This window comes from Corvus hawaiiensis, chromosome 2 (genome assembly GCF_020740725.1).
Source record: "Corvus hawaiiensis isolate bCorHaw1 chromosome 2, bCorHaw1.pri.cur, whole genome shotgun sequence".
Lineage (NCBI taxonomy): Eukaryota > Metazoa > Chordata > Aves > Passeriformes > Corvidae > Corvus > Corvus hawaiiensis.
This window is the reverse complement of record NC_063214.1, coordinates 87,733,439-87,756,433: the sequence shown is the minus strand read 5'-3', so window position 1 is coordinate 87,756,433 and position 22,995 is coordinate 87,733,439. Positions and strand designations below refer to the sequence as shown.

General features: G+C 40.7%; 2 protein-coding genes across 7 annotated transcripts in view; both read right to left on the bottom strand.

The window, feature by feature from the left end:
* The window catches only part of DHRSX (dehydrogenase/reductase X-linked), a 163,077-nt gene that overhangs the window by 138,798 nt on the left and 1,284 nt on the right, over positions 1–22,995 (bottom strand). The window lies entirely within an intron of this gene.
* Positions 11,487–22,995, bottom strand: part of ZBED1 (zinc finger BED-type containing 1) — a 53,267-nt gene continuing 41,758 nt past the window's right edge. For 4 of the 5 annotated variants that reach the window (XM_048324015.1, XM_048324032.1, XM_048323999.1 and 1 more), the window contains one exon: positions 11,487–17,182. In XM_048324015.1, the coding sequence (XP_048179972.1) occupies positions 15,044–17,131 (2,088 nt within the window). In that variant the 5' untranslated portion in view covers positions 17,132–17,182 and the 3' untranslated portion in view covers positions 11,487–15,043. Of the gene's footprint in view, positions 17,183–19,343; positions 19,477–22,995 lie in introns of all 5 variants that reach the window. The other variant, XM_048324026.1, reaches the window with a different exon arrangement.

Here is a 22,995-nt window from a genome sequence, read left to right as displayed (position 1 = left end):
TCATACTCAAGACTACTTAAAAATCAGTTCTAACTCAGAATGAGAAAGTACAAAGGGTATGCACACGTTTTGTCTTCAAGACAGCTACAACATTTGTGTTCCAAATATGGAATTTTGTTCATTTTTCTCTTCTTTGATAACACAAGCAGGTCAGGGGTTTCAAATGGAGTATGAATGTGCAAGTACAGAAAGGTCCAGACTATACTATATATCATTTCCTAACTCTTATAACAGTCCTTTCCTAGGAAAAAATTATTTCTTTTCAAAATCCTCTTTCTTACCAAATACTGGAGTGATCTCATACTTGCAGATTATCTTTCAATTTTCATCTTTCTTGTTCCTCATAAAATATGCACTGAAGTTTTCACAGGAAAACAACTACCTTGCAATAAAGACAGCTAATTGTTTTGAAAGTTTTTTTTTTTTTTTAATTAGATGTTTTTATTCTTCAGTGAAAAACTTATTTTGGAATGAAATTTTCTAGGCCATTAATCTAGTGCAGATTCATGAGACTTAGGGAATTAGTTAACTTAGAAGAACAGCTACTGTGCATGCTCTATAATTGCTCTCATTGAAATTGTCAAAGATTTTTAATATGCAGTTACCGCACCGATTAAAAGCTGTTAAAGTATGTCTCCATTTAAGAGGCCATCATTCCAGAGTGTCATTATCTGCTATTAATATTTCAATTAGAGAACATCACATGCTCCTCTGAAGAAATGCGCAACTACTCACAAAACAAGTCCCTTCATTGATAATGCTCCAGGAGTATGACACAAACCTCCTATTTTTGTTCCTACCTTTAATTACCTTCTATAAATATCTTGCCAGAAGTTTAAGGGATTAGCTCCTTTTGTATAGAAATATGCATTTGTGTTGACAAACACCTTCCAACCATCCTGCTTCTAAGAAGGGAGGTGACAGCTGCAGGAATTATACTGGCCCTTCTACAGAGCCATGTTACAACCTCACTCTTCAACCAGGTGTTCAAACAGGCTGATACATCACAGCGCACCCTGTCAGCCCTTCTTAGGACATCAGCCAGAACTACCAGCATTTTTCAGGTAGCACTGGTAGCTCAAACACGCTTCACGTCTACTTTTTTTTCCACCGGAACAGAGGATTTAGCTCAAATCCTATGGCTCTGCAACAGCCAGTATTTCAGCAGTGTGAAATATTTTTCAAGGCACAACTCCTTTCTCTTTTTTGAGAATAAAAATAAAACCCAAACACTTTTTTTACTATAACAGATCTTATAGCCCTATTTTCATCATGTCAGTGATGATAATCAACTTTAGTAAAGCTGATATACCTGGAGCCACCTCTCAAAGGATGGACCTCATCTAGCCTCAAAACAGTGACAGGACCAGATAAAATGGCCTGACCTTCTGCCAGGGGAAGTTTAGATTAGATATTAGGAACAATTTCTTCATTGAAATATTGAAGGCATTGGAACAGGATGCCCAGAGAAGTGTTCAAAAATCATGTGGATGTGGCACTTAGAGCAATGGTTTGCTGGTGAACATGATGGTGCTGGGTTTATGTTTGGACCTGATGATCTTGTACATACATCCCTTTCAACCTAAATGATCCTATGATTCTAAGCCAATAGATGATGGTTGACTACACACACAGCACTTTTACTCCACCTCACACTAAACAGCAAAAAGTTACAGCTCACATCTGTTGGGTGTTAAATAATTAAAATAATTTGAATGAAGCTTTCTTTTTAAGAAGCATAAAGGAACTTAGAAATTTAAACATATGAAGGGGAGGGAAAAAAAAAAGAGCTTGAGGAGTAAAAGCCCAAAAGCTTGCAGTGGCTTGTTTGGCAGATCTCTGCTGTTTCCAATACTTTTCTCTCTAGGCCTTTTTCCATAAATATGCAAGGCATTCGAAACGCATGCCTTACACTGTGCACTGACTTCCAGGTGATTTCAAGGATATGACCCTAAAGTGCAATTTCTATTCCAGACTCCAGCGTTACATCTCCATCAACCCCCTGTAACACACAGTGTAAACAGCCAGCCCACTCACACTCGGTTCTCCAGTGGGGCTTTGACAGCCGTTAGCATCTCTCTCAGAAAAAAATCCTGGTGATACAGAAGGTAAAAGGTAAACAGCTTCTTGCAAGAAGAGAAAAGTGAGCCTCTGCCAACTCTGCAAGCTGCAGAAGCAGCTACTGCAGCCCTTATAGCAGCTTTTCCTTTGTTATTGCACTTGAAGCTTTGCAACTATCCATACAAAAAATCCAGCAGTGCTGAGGGTCACACCACCTTCACTTCGGCCACAGTTCTACCTCCCTCCCAAGGCATGCTAGGACATCTGGCCAACATGCCTGCATTCTCATGCAGTCTGTGACCCGTGCTGCTGTCCCAGCAAAAGCCCAAACTCTGCTTCAGGCGATGATCAGCATTCCCTCTTTTGCTTTGGGGAACAGAAAACATTATCTTACTGAATAAGCTGTTCTGCAAGTGCTGCCCTGCTGATCTTTGTGGTACCTTTACAGGGGAGTGCTTTGCTCAGCATGGAGTACACCAGCACAGCCAGCCCCATGCAGGTCTATCCTGGAGAAGACAAGCGTTCAAGTTAAAAACCAGTAGCTGCAGTCAAACCTGAGGCACATGGGACCACTGTCAGTACAAAGAGCAACATCCAGAAGAACTGACCAGGATGACATCACCTACACTCCTGTGACAGCAGCGGCATTTCTCTAGGGAGCACAGGCACTTTGCCAGCCCTTTATTTACTCAACCCTTTTGTAGTTGCATGTGTCAGGGACTGGGCAGGAAGAAGAGGTCTCAGCATCTCCCCTCCAAGCCTCCATGTGCCAAGCCAGAGGAGCACACTGCAAAGCCATTTTGACACAGACCCTGATGCCTTTGCAAGGAACAGATCACGCCTGCGGAGAGGCTGCCAGCAAAACAGCCAGACACACGCTGCTCTCTGAGCCACCCAGCCTCAGTCCCTGTCCCCACAGTTCCCAGCAAAGCCAGCTGTCAGCCAGACCAAATTTGCAAAGATGACTTTGTTCTTTACAGCAGAGGGTGGCATTTTGGAAGAATCTGGACTGAAAAAACTGGACTTCATTGCTAAATTGCAATAATTTTCTGTATACATATGTGGGTATTTATACATTTTTTCTTCTTTAGGGAAGAAAACAAATACTTTGATAATTGGATTAGATGACTGGTAAAAAATCACGGTTTTCACTTGTGCCTCACTAGAATACTTTATGACTAGTAGCAATGTGTAAATACTGAGAAAAAAAAACCACTCTGAAAATTGATGTGAAAGAGATGGATAGAAGATACAATTAATAGCAAAAATCCCAAAAAAGGTCATTATATTAGTGCATTAACAAGTCCAAATGCTACTGTAGTACAACCCTAACAGGGTTATGCTCAAACTGAAGTCCAGGCCTCAACATCACCCACCTGTATTGTTTACACCCTCTTTCTTCAAATATCCCTTTCCTCTTTGGAGTGCTGGATGACTACACACAATGTCTTTAATAGTTGACACCAAACAAGCAACCCATGAGAAGCCACAGGAAGAACTCATGCCTACAACCAAGTGCAAGGAACTCTGCTAGCACCTAGTAGGCACTACGAATGGCAGCATTTGCAGCTCTTGACACTTGCTTCTGACTCAAATTAGTTGTTCTTCAAATATCTGTATCATATAATTAAGAAGTACAGCATCATTGAGAGAACACGGATTTTGCATTTCTTGACCTTTTTCCTACTAATTTTCAGCAGACTATTTAATGTTAAAATTATATGCCATGCAATGCAGCGATTCCAGTTAGGAATGCACAAGTAAGACTGGCATATAAAGGTGGTGGTATTAATTACCATGAAAACACTCCAGCAGGCAGACTAGCTGATATCTGTATTCAACTGGATGACTTTATTCATTAAAAAGATGTTATTTTGGAAAAACAAGTCCAAGAAGTCCTTGTACCTCAGCTAGAAGAAGCATTTCATAGCACAAATGTTCAATTTCCAGTTACTGAGGTTATATTCAATTGCCAGAAAGACAACAGTTACTGCTCGGCAGGCACCCTTGTCACTGGGATACATTCAGTAAAAAAATTACAAGGTCATCACTGCGTCAGTCCTGGTCTGCAGAAAGTATAGTGCCAGTAATGTTTTGTTTACTGTCTTTTCATTCTGTGTAATTCTTAGATTGTTGCAGACTTCGTAAGACATTTGCAGTGGTACTACTGAACTTTTTTTAAAGAATGAGGTCTGATGCCAACTCATCTGTAATTTCCTTAGTCAGGACTGGTTGACATGCTTGTTAAAAAACACTGTTATACAGAACTGTTTCTGTTTTAAAAATAGCCTTCCTAGAACAGAGTACATCTTCTGGGCTGGCTTTGTAAAGAACACGGCCTTCGGGCCCTGACCAGCAGTTTCGGTACAAATGGCTAACACGGAGCATCCCCTGCCTCCTGCCGCAGCACATCACACCTGCGCAGCCGGAGCTGGTAATCAAACCCTTGCCCGCAGCATAACAGATTAAAAACTTAATCCCGAACGCATTGAACACTCATAAGGTTCATTAACTTCAGTCCCTGGTTTGTACACAAGAGAAACACCAGTGTGAGATGCAAGGTCAGGAGGCGGCAGAGCTTTGCTTTGAATTGGCGTGACTTGGTTTCCTCACACCTGTGAAGTTCACACCAGAGGGTAACTCGGTGCAGAGTTTACCAGGACGACTCTTTGCTCAGAGAGTCAAAAGGGTGTTTCGTTATATCAACCATGTTACCAGTGTTACCTGTGTGCCAACAAGAAAAAAAAGAAAGGTTTTAGCTATTCCCTTGAGGTCATCTTTCAGAAACAAGTTCAGCACATTTTTTTGGTCCAATTTTCCTTTTTTTTTTTTCCCTCTACAGGCTAATTTAAAGTATTGAGCAATGTTAGCAATCATGGCTAGGCATTCCCTCAGATGGCAAAATGTCCATGTCCCAGAAATCATACTCTGGCAGAAAACAGGCACACAACCAAAAGCAGAAGTGTATCAGAGCCAGGCACTCTAACTCAGCTTTACACAACTCAGAGGATGTTATGAGTAGGATGGGGAATGTCATTTTCTTGCCCAATGAATGTTCTGTGAAGTATCAAAGCTCTTCTAGCAGAGCACAAATACAATGTAATGAAAATAAATGTCATCATTTTATTACAAAAATATGTTATTTTCTTTTTTCTTAAAAGCAATCCTCATGTGAAGCAGAACTTCCCCACCTTTTTGATTATCTGCTTTGGGAACTGCAGCTCTCAAATATTTCTTTTTCCTTGCTGGTAATATGCCCATTTGAATCTTGCTATATCCACCACATCTGCAACTTTAATGCAGTAATTCACACAGTATGATAAAGCCACAAACCCAAAATCACTGTCTTTAATGACATCTGTAATTTAGAAACTTCGAGGATAGAAAGCTTGAAACTGGCAGGAGACAGTTTCTGCAAACAGCAAGAGAGGACTGCATGTGTGTATGGATATTTAACATTTTTACTCTTAACTGCACAAATCTGGAACCTTGTCCTGTCTGTAAGGCAAGGCACATAACCTTAGTGACACAGATATCGAAGTATTTCCTAAGAATGCATTTGTTCAATGCATTAAAACCTTATACCACAGCTGACTTGAATTGAGAATCACACATCAGTGTCCATGGAACTTCAACACTACTCCAGCACTGTGCAAGGGAGCCCCCAAGTAAATCATTTGTGATGGGACAGTATTTTCATGGTCTAAGAAAACTGACTTATTACTTATCTACTACAAAAATATCTCTAAAAACAAGTCATGGGGTCTGTGAATACTTCCACCTGCCTTCTGGCCTTGCAAAACGTTATGAGGCTGCTTCAGCACTCACATCTAAACCAAATGAGACTTCTGGTTATGCAACTTGTCCTACACAGGCAATCTCATGGCGGAGTCCACACAAGGTCCTGCATGACTCAAGACCTTCATCCACCCAACTGCCCTGTCGGTAAAGCTCTTACATTCCTCACCTGAGTCTTCTATAACCTCCAGTGCCTCCAGCTGAAGTGTGGCTGAGTGGAATAAAGGAACAATTACATTTTCTAGCTCATTTTCATAAGTTGCAGTATCTCATCATTAGCAGCAAGATGCTAAAGCTAACAGAACTAGCTCTATCACCTAAACAAGAAGATTTTAGGCCAAACAGCCCCAAAACCGCAGAGATTAGGAGATGGCAGAAGTTCGAATTTGCACAATCAGCCTTTGTTTGGCACAGCGCAGTCTTGTAGACGAAGACCATATGTCCTTTGCAAAGATACCTTCTGCCCATCTTTAGACTCAAATGCATTAACAGAGTCCATCACCTGGCTCTGAAATCCATCACTGCTTCAGCTGCATGAGCACAAAGCAAACACCCAACCTTCCACCTATAATATTGTACCCCCATTTGCCTCCTTTCCTTTGTTCTACATTAACAAAGGAGCATAAGTTCCTGTTTATCGAGGAAGGAAGGACCATGCAATAGAAATGCTCATTCACATCTGCTGAAACTGTTGATTTTATTCTTGTTACGACTAAATCATCAAAACTGAAACATCCTCACAAGCAGAATAATGACTAAGTAAAAGAGGGTTGTTCTTTCATTTGCACCCTCACTAAAATACCACAGGTCTTGTTCCATATTGCTATGATGCAGGTAAGGGCACAAAGTGAGGTGCTTACATTTAAGCCTTCTACTCAGAATTTTACCGAAAAAATGTAAATATTACCCTTCACATTCTCACATATTTTGGTAAAACGCAGTTACAATTGCCTCTTTTGACAACAGAATAATTAAGCCTTCCAGCTTATGGGAGAGAATACTTCTCTTACTTCTGAAGCTCACCTACATTTTGTACCTGAAGTGTTCCAATAGCTTTTAGACAGAATAATTCTGTGGCTACTAACCTTTGAAGCACAATGGAAGACAAAATGGACACACAAAAAATAAAAAGTGGTTTGCATTTCATACACAGTCTACCCAAAATACCATTATTTAAAAGATATTAAAAGAGACACACTTGTGATGCCAGCATTTTTAGAGGGTCTGAAGACACAGCATGCAAAATGGATTGATTGCTTTTGGAGTTAAGGTCTCTAAATCTTATTTGGATACCTAAGTCAAAGAGTTAGTGCATGGGTTCTGCAGACACTTTTTTTAGGCCACATTTTGTATCATTTTAATCTTAGCCTAAATATAAATATAAAATGAATTAATCATTTTGTAGTCCTGGTGTTTGCAAACTTATCACCCGGGAGTGTCACCTTCTGCACAATCTTCTTCTTGAGGTGGCCAACCGGCCCAGGGAAGAAGTAGAATCAGGGCAAAAGGCCTGGCCCATCCCCTTCCTTCAGGCATGTGCAGACCAGAAAGCAGCCCCAGCAACACAAAAACACAGGGAAAACATTCTGGAGGAATCTGTTTTTGCCTCTGTGGAGCACAGCAACTTTCCTAAACAGCCTAGAGAAAAGGCAGAAGTGCAGCCAACAAATCAACTTTGCGGACTGAGCTGATCCCCTCACTGCAGGAAGAGCTGTCTCTGGGATAAAATAAGAACTTTATCTCCCATCAGCTCTAGCATGCTTTGCCAAAAAAGGCACAAAAAGTGTATGCAATCTTAACAACTGACAAATAGTTTCATGTATTATCTCTGAATTTATCTGTCCAAAAAGAACTGTGAAATCTTTGTGAACTTTTATGAAGGGGCAGTGGGCAGGGCATGAACAAGGTGGATTGTCTGCAAGACTACAGCAGAACTAGTTCATGCAAGCACTTCAGGCCCACTTGGGTGTTGAGTCATACCTTTAGATACAACAGCTCAAGGCTGTGCTTTTCTCACTTCATTTCTCTCAGCAGGTACGCAAGAATCTCCGAGCAGCAATGCCAGTCCCGCATTCCCAGCACCACGGGGTAAATAACACTGTTATTATCCTTAACCCACTGCTCATGCAAACCAGGCAGCAAACCATGAACACTGCAGGTGAACTTCTGCCTACCTTCACCAAGGCTTGAAAACGCACAGGTCACGTTCTCCTATTCTTACACTTGGAATACAAGAGGCACACAGCAAATAACACAGCGAAGAGCAGCACCAACGTACTTACGGCCTGCACAAGAAATAAAGTGGGGCTTAGAATGAGGGATAGAGGGGATACATGCTGCACACAGGTGGCTCCACTCATCCACAAGACTGGCTCTCTCACTCCCTTGGAACCAGCCAGATTTACAATCAGTGGCAAGTTCTTGGACTGCACGTGAAGGTTTATCTATGTAGAACAACGTGTTAAAATACCATCCAGAAACAGTCCCTTCAGCCCAGGCTCCCACAGGCTAGAGGACAGGTCACAGTAAGATCTTCAATCTCCCTTCTTCTCCAATATCTCAATAATGAAAACTCCTCCCTGGCCATTTGGGAGCGCAAGAGTTTTTCAAAGCTAACAGAGCTCATTGCCAGCAGCATCTGAACACAAGAAGTGTGTAAAACAATCGTTTTACAGAGTTCTGAAATGTCAGACTACAGGAAGGTTAGTCATTTAGCATTTTTTAAATGCTATCAGGATCTCGGACAGGAATTGTAGACTCCTGATAAAATTTCAGTATTTTCCCTCAATGGACCCACTTCCTGTCTGTTCCCATAAGTAAAGCAATCATATTTTTCACATTTAATTGTAATCTGTTCATGTAAGTTCTGCTGTGTGCTCAAGAAACTTTTATTTGGTGCCAAACCACTAAGTGCATCCCAGAGCACAAACTCACACCAAATTGCACCATCACCCATAAAACAGAACAGTGCATTGCTTGCAAAAGCACTTTATTTTTCTCTCACACACACATCAGAAGGTCATGTTTGAGAAGATGAAGGTTTCTCTTGGAGCACAGCATTCACATGGGACGGGATGTTTCTGGCATGAGCTCTCCTGATGCTGACTTGACATCTTCCTTGCTATGACTGCAAATTCCTATCACTGTAAACCTCACTGATGACTCATGAGAAAAAAAGCAAACAAAAAAAGCAAAAACAAAAAAAGGAGAATTAAACCCTTTCAATTTCAGTGTCTGTAAAGACACAGTGATACACAAAATGTCTCAAATTTAAAAGCAAAGCACTATCCATTGGAGAAATAAAAAACTAATATTTCTATCCTAACTGCAAGTATTTGGGGACAACGAACAAACAGAGGATTGCATGTAATCAAAGAAACTGCCTTTTTAAAAATAACCTTACTCTGCATTGTTTGGGGAAGCACTGTTGAACATGACATCATGCGCATGCAGCTATGGACAAATACAGTCATATTTTCAGTGAACTAAGTAAAACAAAGGGATTAATTCTCTACAGATATATCTGAATTATTAGGCTATCACAAACATTTATGGATGCATTTTAATTAGTCTTCTACCTAAAAGTGTTAAAATAAAGACAACATTTCTCACTTATTTCAAATGAAAGTATTCCCTCCTGTCTCGGTTATACTTACAAACAGGACTGCCCTACTGCTTCTGATAGCTGAATCTTGGTGTACCTCTGACCATGACATTTACTCCAGGAAAACCACTCTAAATGTTACCCCCAAAATATCTACCAAATAGGAAATGTAGCTTTACTGTCTATATAAAATATTTATTTAAATGTCACAGAACACTCTTTTCTGTGCAAGTATTAAACACGTAACTATTTGAATAATCACAAAATTTCCCAGGCACAGCTTTGGCCTGGACCACAAACCAGTATCTTTTTATGGTACCTTAAACCACCATCTAAGGAGACCAGCACAGATACTGTTTCTACCCTGACATGCTTATTATGCCTTTGACTCTGAGTGTAGCTTCCTAGCTGTGCTGAGCTCAATTCCTCAGCATATTCCCCTTACATAGGCAATTTTGGTCCAGTTGAGCCATGTGTTCCAGTGCACATCACTGTGGGGAGAGGAATCGTTGCCGCTGCCTTTTCACACCATGGCACAGGTGCTGTAGCCCCAGCAGAGTGGAATAAGAACGTAGTTTAAACTCATTTTAAACTGAATTTTATCTGCTCTCCAAGAAGTCTCTCTATAAGAGAAGAAGCTGGAGTTCTCCTCCCTACTGCTCCCACATGGCATTCTGCTCAGGCAGGGCCAGGGAGAGGACAGGACAGAGGATCTGGTAAACTCAAGTAACTTGAAGTAAGTACTAATTGTGACGCAAGGAAACCACAACACCAGTGCAGCACCTGGTGCTGCATCTTTTCAAAACCTCTGAAAAAAAATACATCTGATCATCATTTCAAAGCACTGCAGATGGCAGCATCACTTCTGTGATCTTCTGGAAGCAAGAGAAATCAATACCACTCAGTGTGGAAATGTCAACAGAATTGCTCAAAAATCTTAATATTTTAACAATTCCAAGTTCTCATTTGAAATTAGTTGCTGCAACAGCCTTTGAATTTTTAAAAAGATCTAAACCAAATTGTGTTTTTAAAACACAAGGTGAGCTCAAAGACAGTGGTTTGTTTTTCTTTTTTTCCATTTTTTTAATGCTAAATTCAATTCAACTTGGGGCATTTTAACCCAGCTTCAGGATTGGGTTAAAATGAAAGGGACTGCAAGAGCAGTAAAAATCAATTTAATTGATTTTTATTTTTCAATAATTTCAATAAATAAAGGGAATTCTTTTGTATGCAAAAATGGTAGCATCATAAACTGCGAGATGTTTTGAAATCAGTTTAAATAATATCATTAAGACATGCTTTACTGATGTGCTCTTAAGGTAAACATAAAATTAAGCTGTATCTTTAAGTTCTCTCTACAGCACCAAATAATGTTACTAAAAACACAAAACCAATTTCCGCAATTTCCCTATGTCCCCTAAAAATGTTTTGAATTTAGCAGAAATTAATTTGGAGGAGATATGGCAAGACAGACCATACAGTCTGGTCCAAAGCAAAAAAAAAAAAAAAGCCACAAAACTTAAGAGACCAGGAAAGTCCTATCAGTGGAGATAAAAAGACAGTCTAGACTAGATAACACCACCAGAACCAGCATCACCAGATCTTCAGAAGGACACTCAGAAATGGAGACTACCAAAAGGAGTATGGTGTGCAGAGATTAAAATGTAATTTTTCCAACATAAAGTTTCCTTTACCCAGCTGTCATGGAATATGTAAAATACACTACTTCTGTGTTCATAGCCATGCACTTCCCCTCCTTCAGAAATGATGTCCTCACGCAGCCCCTTCTTTTTAAGCTGTCACACAAAAAGGACAAAAATCAAGAACTACACATCACTTTTAAAGTTTTCAGAAGTCCTATAAAATATTAAAAATAATCAATTTGTGTTTCTTTTGCTTTTAATATTCCTGCCTGCTTACAAAAGCTCCTGTAAAGCTAATTGGACACCATGACATTGGTTAAAGAAAACGCTTGAAAATAATCTAAGAGACTGCTGCAATAGAAACTTAAAACAATACACCCTTTCCATAAATAATACAAAACTTTATTGCCCTCATTTAAACCAAAGCATTTCAGACATTGTTTGCTGGAAAAATTCACCTTTTCAACTTCAGTATGGTTCAGGCTTTTCTCTTTGTCTTCACATAATCCCTGATGGCATAGGGAGGTGAAATGCGTACAAAGGTTGGTCAGAAACACAAAACACCCTTTAGTTAAATTGTTACCCCAAGAAACCTCAGCTAGCCCACCGACTTTTAACCCTGAATTTGCAACATCTAGTTGGTGACAAAGGGCTATTCTTCTTTTGACACAGAGTATGTACTTTGAGAACCTGTTCAAAAATTCACTTTTTCAGCATGAAAGCACTCAAAAGCTGCAGTTCGTTCCTCTATTGCCCCTTCAAAAAGATGTCTCAGCCGTACTGAAGAGAAAAGGAAAGGTTAGGCTGTGGATTCAACATAGCTGTCAAGAAACACAAACATAAAGTTGACTTAGTAGCATTATTAGGAAATGTGTTCTGGGCCCACCCTTGGCAGTAACATCAGGGTTAACTCAAGTTGTAGCAATATTTAAAACAGCTCTGCAATCTTCCTTCTCCACCCAACTAAACAACAGAAAATCTTGTCAATAAATGAAAAACACCACACGTATTTAAGCAACAGAAATCATCTAAACTTCCAACATTTTTCATCCTCATTTTTTTTAATCCAAAAGATTTTTACAGCATTTTTAAAAAATAACTTACAGGATCAAAAGAAAAATAAATGCATAGCTTTAAATCCTCAGAATACAACCTCCCCCTGTTGCGGAAGAGTTCAAAGTCATAAAGTGCTGCAGATATGACCACACATCAGACAAATAATCTAGTAACTAACTTATTTTTCTGGTTTATTTAACAATATTCCAGGCTTAGAACATTAAATAAAAATCTCACAGACAATGGGTAAGACTAACAGTGGTTTTGCTCCTTTTTTTTTCTTTTTCTTCTCCTTTTTTTAAAAGAATGTTGAGACACATCAATGGAACCGACTACAATTTTATTTTGGATACCAAAAAATAAAAAGAAGCTGGAAGGAAGAGAGTAGTGCATTGCACTGATCTGGGTAAAACTGCTTGTAAGCATCACTGTTTTTGTTCAGCCCTAGGAGGATGAAGATGAATACAATGCTGCCAACAGGGGAAGGCCAAGTGCGGACCAGGGGAGCGGTGCTCTGGGCTTTGCCTTGGTTGTGAGGGTACAGCTTTACATTATGCTCATCTAAGACAAGATCCACACACTTTGCACCAGCATTTGTGCAGCTCCTGGAGGGAGGGCTTGCAGTGGTGGTAACAGCTGCTGCAAGCGATGGCCATAAAAACCAAGAGGTCTTCCTGGCAGATTGCTGGGGTGTCACAGGAGCTCAGGTATCTCACTCCCTTTTGTAACTTGACTTTGTTGCCCACACAGATAGCTTACACACCTGCGGGATTCTGCGTTTTGCACCTTGGGCAATCACATACACCTCTTCAGTGGATGTGGAGAGGAGCAACATGCAACAGGATGCACGGTGCGTGTACTTTGTACAAGTGCAGATCAGTTTTCAGGGGGCTGGAAAGAAAAACCCCAGGCTTACTAACAGCCAAACACAGACCGCACCACCTGCTAACAGCATTTTTCCCAGGCTTAAACATTTTTGTTTATGTAGTTTGCGATTACTTGCTTCCTGTTCCTTCAGCCTAACTTCTGTCCTCCCTCCTCACTCACCCACCTGTTCCCGCCACCTACAAAGAACACAGAGGCCTCAAACTTCCAAAAACTATTAAACCAAACCATAAACAAAATTTGGCAATAGATTCAATTCCATTGCCATTCTCATTTTTGTATGTTCCTGCTGTCTGTGCCTTTTTTACAACCCAATGTCCATGGGTGCCACTGTGATGAAAAAACCCCAGCTTTCTTCCTCCAGAACAGTAACAGACAGATATTGTTTAACATAGTTGTAGACTTACACCGGGGGGGTGGGGGTGGTGAGACACCAGTAACAGAAATAAAATCCCAAGCAAACCTCGATTGTAACCGGAAAATGCCAAGACTCCTCCACTGCACCTCAGAGAAAAAACCTGGTGCATCCTACTCTGTGTCTAGGGTAAACTCTAATCATGTTTATGACCTGCAGTATTTCAAAAGAGATTGAGGGGGGGGTCTCAGGTTGGTTTCCTTTCTTTTTTCGTGTTTGTCAAGTTCTCAAAAGGGATTAAAACACTTATGCTTAGAGACACAAAGGGAGCAGTTACAACACACAACTAATCGGAAACAGTACTCAAACATTAGACTGGATGGGACTAAAGTTCACTCTACAAACTGAATCAAAAAGAGATGAGAAAAAAGTTTTTAAGTGCTAATGGAATAAAAAACAATTTTAAAGACTCACTAAATACATGCGAGGAAATGGAGGGGTCCCCTTCTTTTAAATATATTTACATAATATTAAAGCTTTTTATTTTGCTTTTCTTGCCAACAAAATTTTCTAGCTACCCTGGGCAAAGTCCCCATTAAATGAAGATGTTAAGGATTTTATAACACAGACAAACTGTTAGACCTGTGGCCTGTAGACATCTCCCTGCCCTCTCCATCCCTCTCTCCCTCCCTCCCTTACCAAAGGGCTGATGCCTTGCCTGCTACACACCATGTGGCATCAGCCATGGCATCGGCCCAAGGTGAAGGTAACACAACACTGCCTCGACCCCACACTTGGTTTCCACTTTGCAAAAGCACAAGAGACTACAATCAGGGCTTGCTTAGACACAAAGCAAAACAGACAAAAAACCAATTTTGCCATTTAGCTGCAGTTAAATGGTAAAACTGGACTAATGTGGACACAGCAATACCAGTTTAAAAGTGTTTGTATCGTTTACACCGCACTGGAAAGGAAAATAAATTATCCTGGTATAAATGCATCCAAACTACAGCCTATGCCAGCACAGTATCAGTTAAAATAATAACACATCAGTCCCCTAACCAACAGAATTATCCCAGCTGAACTTTTCTAGCATAGAGCAGACCTAAGACATGAGGTAGTGAAAATCAGGCTCAAGATCTTTTTTCATTCCATAGCAACAATATATTCTAAAAATATTCACTGCTCAGATTTATGGATTTTAAAAACATTTTAAAATCCAAAATTTAAAGCTAGCATCCTGAGTCACACAGGATTTACAAATGGAGGCATAAATTTTAAAAATTTCCTCAAGGTCCTAACTCAGGAAAATAATTTTATGATAGAAAGCACATAAGCATGTGTTTGTCTCCCACTGAAACAAGTGGATAGGAAGCACATGCATAAGTGCTTTCTGAAATCTGGGCCACAGTCAGAAACCACGGTCTTTGTAGAATTTATTTCCTCATTCATTTCAGTGCTGTTTAATCACAAGTCATTCATGTTTTAAGACAGTGGGAAAAACACAGACAATGGAAGCTAAATCAAGTTTGTTACAACTGTTCAATATTTACAGCATTCATAGCACAAAACAGAAGAATTTTTGGTAACTTAAGACAAATACCTTTTCTCTTTGTTATTAAATGTACCGCAGCAGTCCTGTTAAACAAACCCACTGTCTCGAATATTAAAGAAATTATTGTTTATGTTTACCGAGTCATTTAAATTAAAAATCTGTTCCTGTTCCAAACCCCACTCTCCTTCGTCTTCGTCCTCCGGTTCTGCCTCAGACCCATTCCGACTGTTTTCATACAAAAAGATCTGCTCATCCACATGAGCCGGGGCTAACCGGTTTCTCTTTGCACTCACAACATTAGCAGAAGAACCAAAAAGGCGTTCAGGGAAGACCCTTGTGGCCAGAATACACCAGTATTTTTGAAGAACCTTTGGTAAAACTGGAAACAGCGCTAGTCTGTCAGACCACCACTTCAGTGGGTCCTCATTCAAACCGAGGACCTTTTGTGACTTGAAGTTGCTCAACTCCTCAACGATTTGAGCATGCCATTCCTCCTGGTCTTCCACGCCTCCCGTCTGGCAAAAGATCTCTGCAAGCATGTTGTTGATGACACTGGTAGGAGGAGGAGTAGAGGAGATGATGATTTTTTTCATAGGGGGCTCTTCTGAAACAGTGAAGAATTTCTCTTCAGCTCTAAAGCTATTTTCTTTTACTTTCTCCAGCAGGCTTTTTGCTTCTTCCACCACTCTGTTTTCCACCTGCTGCCTTTCAAAGGCTGAAAGAAAAGGCAGTTTCTTGTAGCGGGGATCCAAGAAAGTTGCAACATTGAGAAACATGTCTATCTCAGGTGTGTGCTGGTAGGTGGTTGACAACTCTTTAGCAATCACCTCCTTTGCCATGCTGATTTCTTTCAAATCGTTCTCTTTGATGTTCAGAGTAGTATTCAGAAGCATGTGGAGAAGTGGCTTCACCATACTTATCGTCGGGTACTTTGAAGCAGACATCATCTCTGCAACCTGCTTGAAAGGCTGGAGCAGCTCCACCAGCCCTTCGATTGTATTCCACTCACTGGATTCCAGCATGAGGTGGTGGTTGTTGCTGTCCTCCACGAGAACAGCCGCAATGACAAACTGCTGCTCCTTGAGGCGCTGCAGCATAGCGAGCGTGCTTCCCCACCAGGAAACACGGTCACTTACCAGCATGCAGTGGAGAATATTCTGCTGCTTCTGCTTTTCGCTCAGCATGTACATTGCGACCGTAGACTGCTGAAAATACTCCACTAGCTTTCGGCACCTGGCAAGAAGGTTGCAGAGTTTGGGGAGCTGAAAAGCTTGTTGTATTCCTGCGTTAAAAGTGTGCCCCAAACAAGGCATCTGTACGGGAATATCTAGGAGAGAGCAAGCTTTCACAATGTCTTTACTGTAATCTGTTGTAGCACCAAAGACTTTTGTATTGATCCCCCACTCAATGAATGTTTCATAAAGAACTCGTGTAATGGTCTCTGCAGTGTTATCCTCTGGTACTTCGAATGTTTTCAAACACCGTGAGTTCACAGCCAGGCAGTTGGCAGGACTGCTGCTGAGAAAGTGAACTGCCACGGTTACATATGACCTGTTCTGGTTTTCGCTCCTCCACATGTCCGTGGATATGCCACACCACAGAACCTCAGTGAGCTCTTTCAGCACAATTTCTCTAATAGCACTGTACTTTTCAGGAATCGCTTTTGTACAGAAGTACTTCCGGCTCGGAAGTTCATACCTGGGGTCCGCTGTTCTCAAGAGGGCCTTGAAGGTAGGTTCATCAACGATGGAGGCTGGATACATGCCCTCGCAAATTAAGCTGATGACTGCAGATGTCAGTTCCTGATGTTTTTTGTTTTCATAGTTCTGGTAGGTCTTCATGATGAGGCTATCTTGAACAACCTGTTGTGATGACTCCGGCTTGATTTTTGAAAATGCTGTGGCAAAGGCTTCCCTCATTTGCTCAGTGTTACTTTTCACAAACTCACAGAATTCATCGGGGTGATTTTTCTCAAGGTGGTAGGAAAGGTTGGACGTGTTTCCTGAATAGGCAATCTGTGCCATGCAAATACGGCAGTAGATCTTCTTCCACTGTAATATGCATCCTTCTGCATTGGTATCAAACCCAAAGTACTTCCACACTTTACTCTTTGCTCTCGGGTGAGCCACTAACTTTAGGTCTGATGGGGAACCTTCTAAACTTTTATTCTCCATTGCTTCTTGGCCACCGTCCCACCTTTTGATCCTTCACTCATTAATGAGTACCTGATAAAGGCAGTAAGATAAAGATACAATGAGAAAGCACAAGTTTGACCACACTCAACTATGTGAAATCAGCGTTTCTGTGAATGTATCAAGAAACCTAATCACTAATTACATTTGCAAATTTAAAGGTAAAATATGCAGGAAGTGTGACCTACAAGAAGCCTATTGGATTGTCAAAAATTAAAAAGGGTTTTAATATATCCCATTCTGCTGTGAAACTGAGCTAGAAGACCTGAGTAAATCTTTTTTTCTGGAATTTCATAATTCTGGGTAGAGAAAGCATAACCACCACCACAGACTTGATAACTTACTGTCACAAAAACTGGTCTTCTGCTACAGAATTTTCCTGCCTCTTAAGTTAGAACTAGACCAACATCCTCTTGCCAAAGAATTAGTGAACTTCGCTGTTAACATTTATTTCAATTGAAACCTGGTACTGAAGGAGCAAAGGTTTTCTTGTTTGTTTATTTTGAAAGAAGTTCTGTTAGTTTGATCTAACTGTTCCAGCTTTTGCTTTAAAAAAAAAAAAAAACATAATAAAAAATCTGTGGTGCAAATTATGGCAATAATCTGCTCCTCTCAAATGTAAAGATGTTTTCTGACTGAAATAAAAGGAAAAGGAGCTTGAACCTACATGCAGCTCAACAATACGTCTGACACCTTTCCTGTCCTTCTCTTTCTGAAATCAAAGTCATCTCCTGAAGTACTAGTTCACAATCCTGGTTCCTGGAATAACAGTGCATTATAATTACAGGAAAAGCAGACAGGGAAGCACTAATAAATGTTATTATGCACACCAGATGGAAAATAATTTTGCTGCATTTTCTTCAAAAGGCTACAAAAGTTGGGAAGGGATGACACTAGAGATGAGTGTGGTGATAAGGCAAGACTTGGCAATCTGTACCTTGATTATCTGCACAGGAAAACTTCTTGTGCAGTCACACACTTGAGGCCTACAGCGTCTCTGTGAACAGTGCTGGCAGCTGGCACCCACCAGAGCTGATCTCACTTCACCAAAAAGCCAAGTCACAGCACAGAGCAATTGCACCCTGACACTTCCCTATTTCTTCCACACCACTGTGACAGCAACAAGCCCTTTTCCACAGCCTTGGCCAGCATTGGAAAAGAGAAGGAAGACATTAGGTAAACATAGATGCAGCCTCCTCCACAAAAATGCAGAGAAAGAGAACAGGAGAGGAACCTGAGGAGCATCAGACTGAAAACAATGGCACTGCTACTTCTCTGCTCCTTGGGAGCTGCACCTGTGCCCAAGCCCAGAAATCCTCAGGTGGCAAGACTGGCTGGTTAGGGCAGGAGGAAACAATCTGACTTTTTCATATTGCTGCAAGGGAATATTTAAAAAAAAAAAAAAAAAAAGTACATGTGCAAGCTTCCCTGGGGTGCTTTCTGTTGCTGATGAACATTCCCAAAAAAACCAATTTTCTCTCTGAACTATAGCTGGTATTTTGCAACATTTTCTGAAATGTCTTGAATGGAAAACCAAACACAGGTTAACCAATACCAAACATATTTATCTAAACACAGCTGTTGGTTTAGAAGCAGAATGAGAGATGCAGGGCAAGCATTTTATTGGATTTTTCTGAAGATTTACTTCTGGGTGTAGACACTTTGGGTTTTTTCCTGAGGGAGGGGCAATGTTCTGCCTACTAGCATGCCTTCTACTGTGATTCATTCAGTGCCTTTAAGTTGCCAGGATAAACTATTGATTCAACATGGTAATGCTGCCTAATTCCAAACATGTGCATATCAACAGCACCAAGGTATGCAATCCCACAAAAACTGATGATTTTGAAAGACCAAGTGGTGTAATGTGCAATGAGGTAACCCTGCCATGGCATCAGACAGTGCACTGACAAGACATGTCATATCGATACATATTATAGCTTTTAGATTCCTCCATTTCAATCCATGACATGTTATCTCGAGAAAGCACAGAGGCTCATGGCATTTCATTAAATCTTAAGAGTTTGCTCTGCAGTTACCTGGTAATTCCTGAAAGTAAGGAGGAAGGCACTGTAATAAAAGAGTTGATGCACCTTTAATATTTAAAATTAGTATGACACACCTTGGATCATAAAAAGTTCATCACCAACTGATAAAGTAGAAGTTATTTCAGAGTACGGGAGTGTTACAGACTCACCCCACTCTTCATTCTCATGTATGACACAGCTTTGCCATCGTTCTGCGATGTATCAGGCACTTGGCAATAGTGGCCCAGAGCAGCATTGTCACAGCTAAGGATATGCCAGTGTAACACAGCCTTTAGTAGAATGCTGCAAAATACATTTCAGCTGTCATGATAGCTCAAATATAAACTGCTAATCATCTCTGCCTCTCATTGAGTGTTATACAGCATAACTGGCATTATGAACACAAACCAAAAACCCCACACCTCTCTTTTCTCTCCAAGAAGAGGTAAACTTTTGCACTTTCAGTGAAACAGTGCTCAGAGTCTACTCCTGGCAAAAACAACAGCAACCCTGAATTACCACGCACAGGAGAGCACCTTTGGAGAAGCTGCTGTTTCTTTCCCTTGCTTCCTCCATACAGCTGGCCAACACCATCAGCCAGTACTGAGGCAAGGCTTCTAAGAGCTGGCAGAGAGGGATCCCCTGATGGCTTTCCAGTGAGCTCAGCTGCCACAGGAGGAGGAGGAGAAGGAAGAGTCCAGACTTTCTGGCCCTAGCACCTCATCCCTGCTGTTCTTGGGCCAGGCTGTGCTGTCTCCTCATAACTCTCAGACCACCCATCTCATTCTCCTAACACAAACCCAGGACTTCTCTCTCTAGGGCAGGCCTTGGGCCAAAATAATAATGCTAGTGATGACTTGTGTCGTGGAGGGCAGCCGTACTACCCTCGCAGGCAGGGCTCGGTTTCCCCAGTGGCGAAGAAAATTGGTTCAAAACCCACTCAAGAGTCACTCAGATTGTGAAACCAAGCACGGGAATGTGAGGAAATGGGTGTGCAGACACCCTGCAACCTTAGCTCTGCCTCCCTGTGCATGCACAGCAATGGCACCCTGTGGGTATCCTTGTCCCACAACCTTTGTCTCAGTCAGCACAAGGGCAAGCATAAAGCAAGTGATTCCTCATTCTGAAACTAACTTAGTAACTCTTTTAGGGACATGCGTGGGGAGAAGGTTTAACTGCTAGATGACACTGCATCTTTGCCTGCCATCAATCCTTCCTACCTGGTCACTTCTCTACCCATCTCTGGATGATTTAGAACCTGGAGCTCACACAGCTTTGAGCAGGAAGTGCTCAGTCTCTCACTACGCTTTACTCATATAAAGTAAGAGCCCTCAAAATATGAATCAAAATTAAGAGATGCATGATCCTAAATCAACATTTCACAATTAACTGTAAGGAAACTTAGTACAAATGAGGATACTGAATAACTAACAATTGGGGAAATAAAATACATGTATGAAATTTCAATCATTTTTAAGAAGAACAGGAGTCACCTTTAAAGTCTCCTGAACTTAATCCACATTACCACCTTCTTCAGATACAGTTTTCTACATATTACATGTTCCAAATTTAACTACAAAGACTTCAAAACTACTACATAAGACTCAGCATTTAGGTTTCTCCTACCAAATTTCAATGAGATATGTACAGTAGAAGAAAAAATGCAGGAGAAAGATGCCAAATAAATTCTTTGAGCAGCTTTTAATTATATGAAACATTTTTCTTATCAGTAGGATGACTTTTGGTGATCATATTTCCACTGGTAATATCCTGGTGTCACAATTAATATTAGTTTATCTTTTATCAATCCACTGATTAGATTGGTGTTTTTAAAAAGCTGTTTTAATCAAGAACTTCAGTCGTGCAGAGCTTTTTTTAATTCTTTCCAATTAATTAAGATTAAGCCCTGTAAAGAAGTCCAAGCAGGAATTTCTAAGGAAACTATTAATAGTTTAAACCATTGAACACTAAAACTACATATTAGCAGTTATACTGTTTATGCAATTAGTACTTGGAGAAATGTTTTTAACTTAAGTTCCCCTTTATTTCTGCACTTTCCTCTATGCTGATTTTAGTTAGCAAAGCAATCGCTGACTGCACACACTGTTTATAGTCCCAGCTCTGTATTTCCCTTCCCTGAGCTTCAAGATCAGAATTTTAGGTCAACTTCCCTACTCTGTGTTGAGGTGGGGGACATTCTCTTGAATAGAGAATGTTACTATCTTTTCAGTTTGCAACTCGAAACAATTACCAAGTTTTTGCACTGAACTTAGATTTCAGAGATCAAAGTCTTTCCCCAAAAAACTGTCTTGAATCCCATCTACAAAAATCAGATGAACTCCAGTAGGATGTGAAAGAATACATGTGTCATGTTTAAAAGCACATGTGCCAAGAGCACGCAACTCTTAAGTAAGGATAAGGAAAAATAAAAGTGAAACTAGTTTCGTTTACTTGGATTAAAATCCTGAGCATTTCTTCACAAAAAGGAAACGAAAGCAAGCTTTTCTTGGAAAATTCAGAGGCAGAAGGGCTGCACGGAGACCAGAACCCTTTACTCATCCACAAAGCTAAAGGACAAGCCAACAGGCATCTCTCTCTGTTAAATCTTCCAAATGAGATCTCCACTGCTGCTGTACAGAGAGTGGGAACTCTGACATGGAAACTGAGGTGAAGGAAGCCAGGATCAGAGGAATACCTATCTCTGCCTCCCTGTCCTGTCCTTCTCAGCCCCACTTTGCCACTCCAAGCTTTCCCCAGGAAGGCATTTTTACAATAAAATGCCTGTACTTGTGAGAGTTATGGACACCCCCTCAAAAAGATACAGAACATTTTAAACATATACACCTTTCTAGATTACTGTCTGAAAAAGGTACTCAGGATTTTCTTACAGAAATTGTAGTTTACTGATCCAAGCTTGTTCTAATAACACTTTTGCTTTTTGTTGCACTGACATCACGATTTTGAAGTTATTATGGAAACGAGGTTCATCTGGGTAAAAAGGTTCCAGTTGTTAAGGTGAATCACTTCTTTAAGCAATGGCTGGACACAGCGAGTCAAAGCACGGCAGCACGTAACTGCCAAGAGGGAACTGCATGCAAACAACTAGCTGAGAACGAAACCACTTGTCCTTGGAAAAAAAACATCCCAAGTTACGGCTAAAAGAAAACTTTTCACATCTGTCAAATCTGCCTTGGTCCCACTTAGGCAAGTGACATTTCCCAGGTTGGATCTTCACCGCCTTCCTCCGGCATTTCCAAATTCAACACCTTTTTATTCAATAGCAGACTGCAACAAAACACTGGGTCATATTTTTGTCATGCTATTTCTCTGTGGTTCGAAAAAAGATTTGGAAAGTGTTACACACCCTAGGCAAAATACCCAAATTTCCTCTGCCAAGAAACGCTAATGCTAGAAAAATGCTCAGATGACTTCAAACCATATGCACATCTGCCCTTTTTGTCACCAGGGTCATCTCGTTTGTTTGCGGGTTTTATTGCTGCCTTTTGAGAATGAGAAATCTCATCCAGCAGAAGAATAAGGAATGAACAAAAAGTAGACAAAATGCTACCCAACGATGCCACATGTGATAAGAAGAAGGAATACTCTCCTATCGTGTGGTGTACTTGTTCCATCTCCTTCCCAGTACTTCAGATATTCTCTATGCCAATATCCTCATCTGCCTGAACTCCTTACTGAAACACTCGGCCCTCTCAATATTACTTTTTTTACTGTTCCTCTGGTTAAAAATATCAACAGGGCCACAAAAGCTTACTTGTGGATAAGGACAGAAAGTTAAAGGCATGGACTTCAATGCTAGTGGTA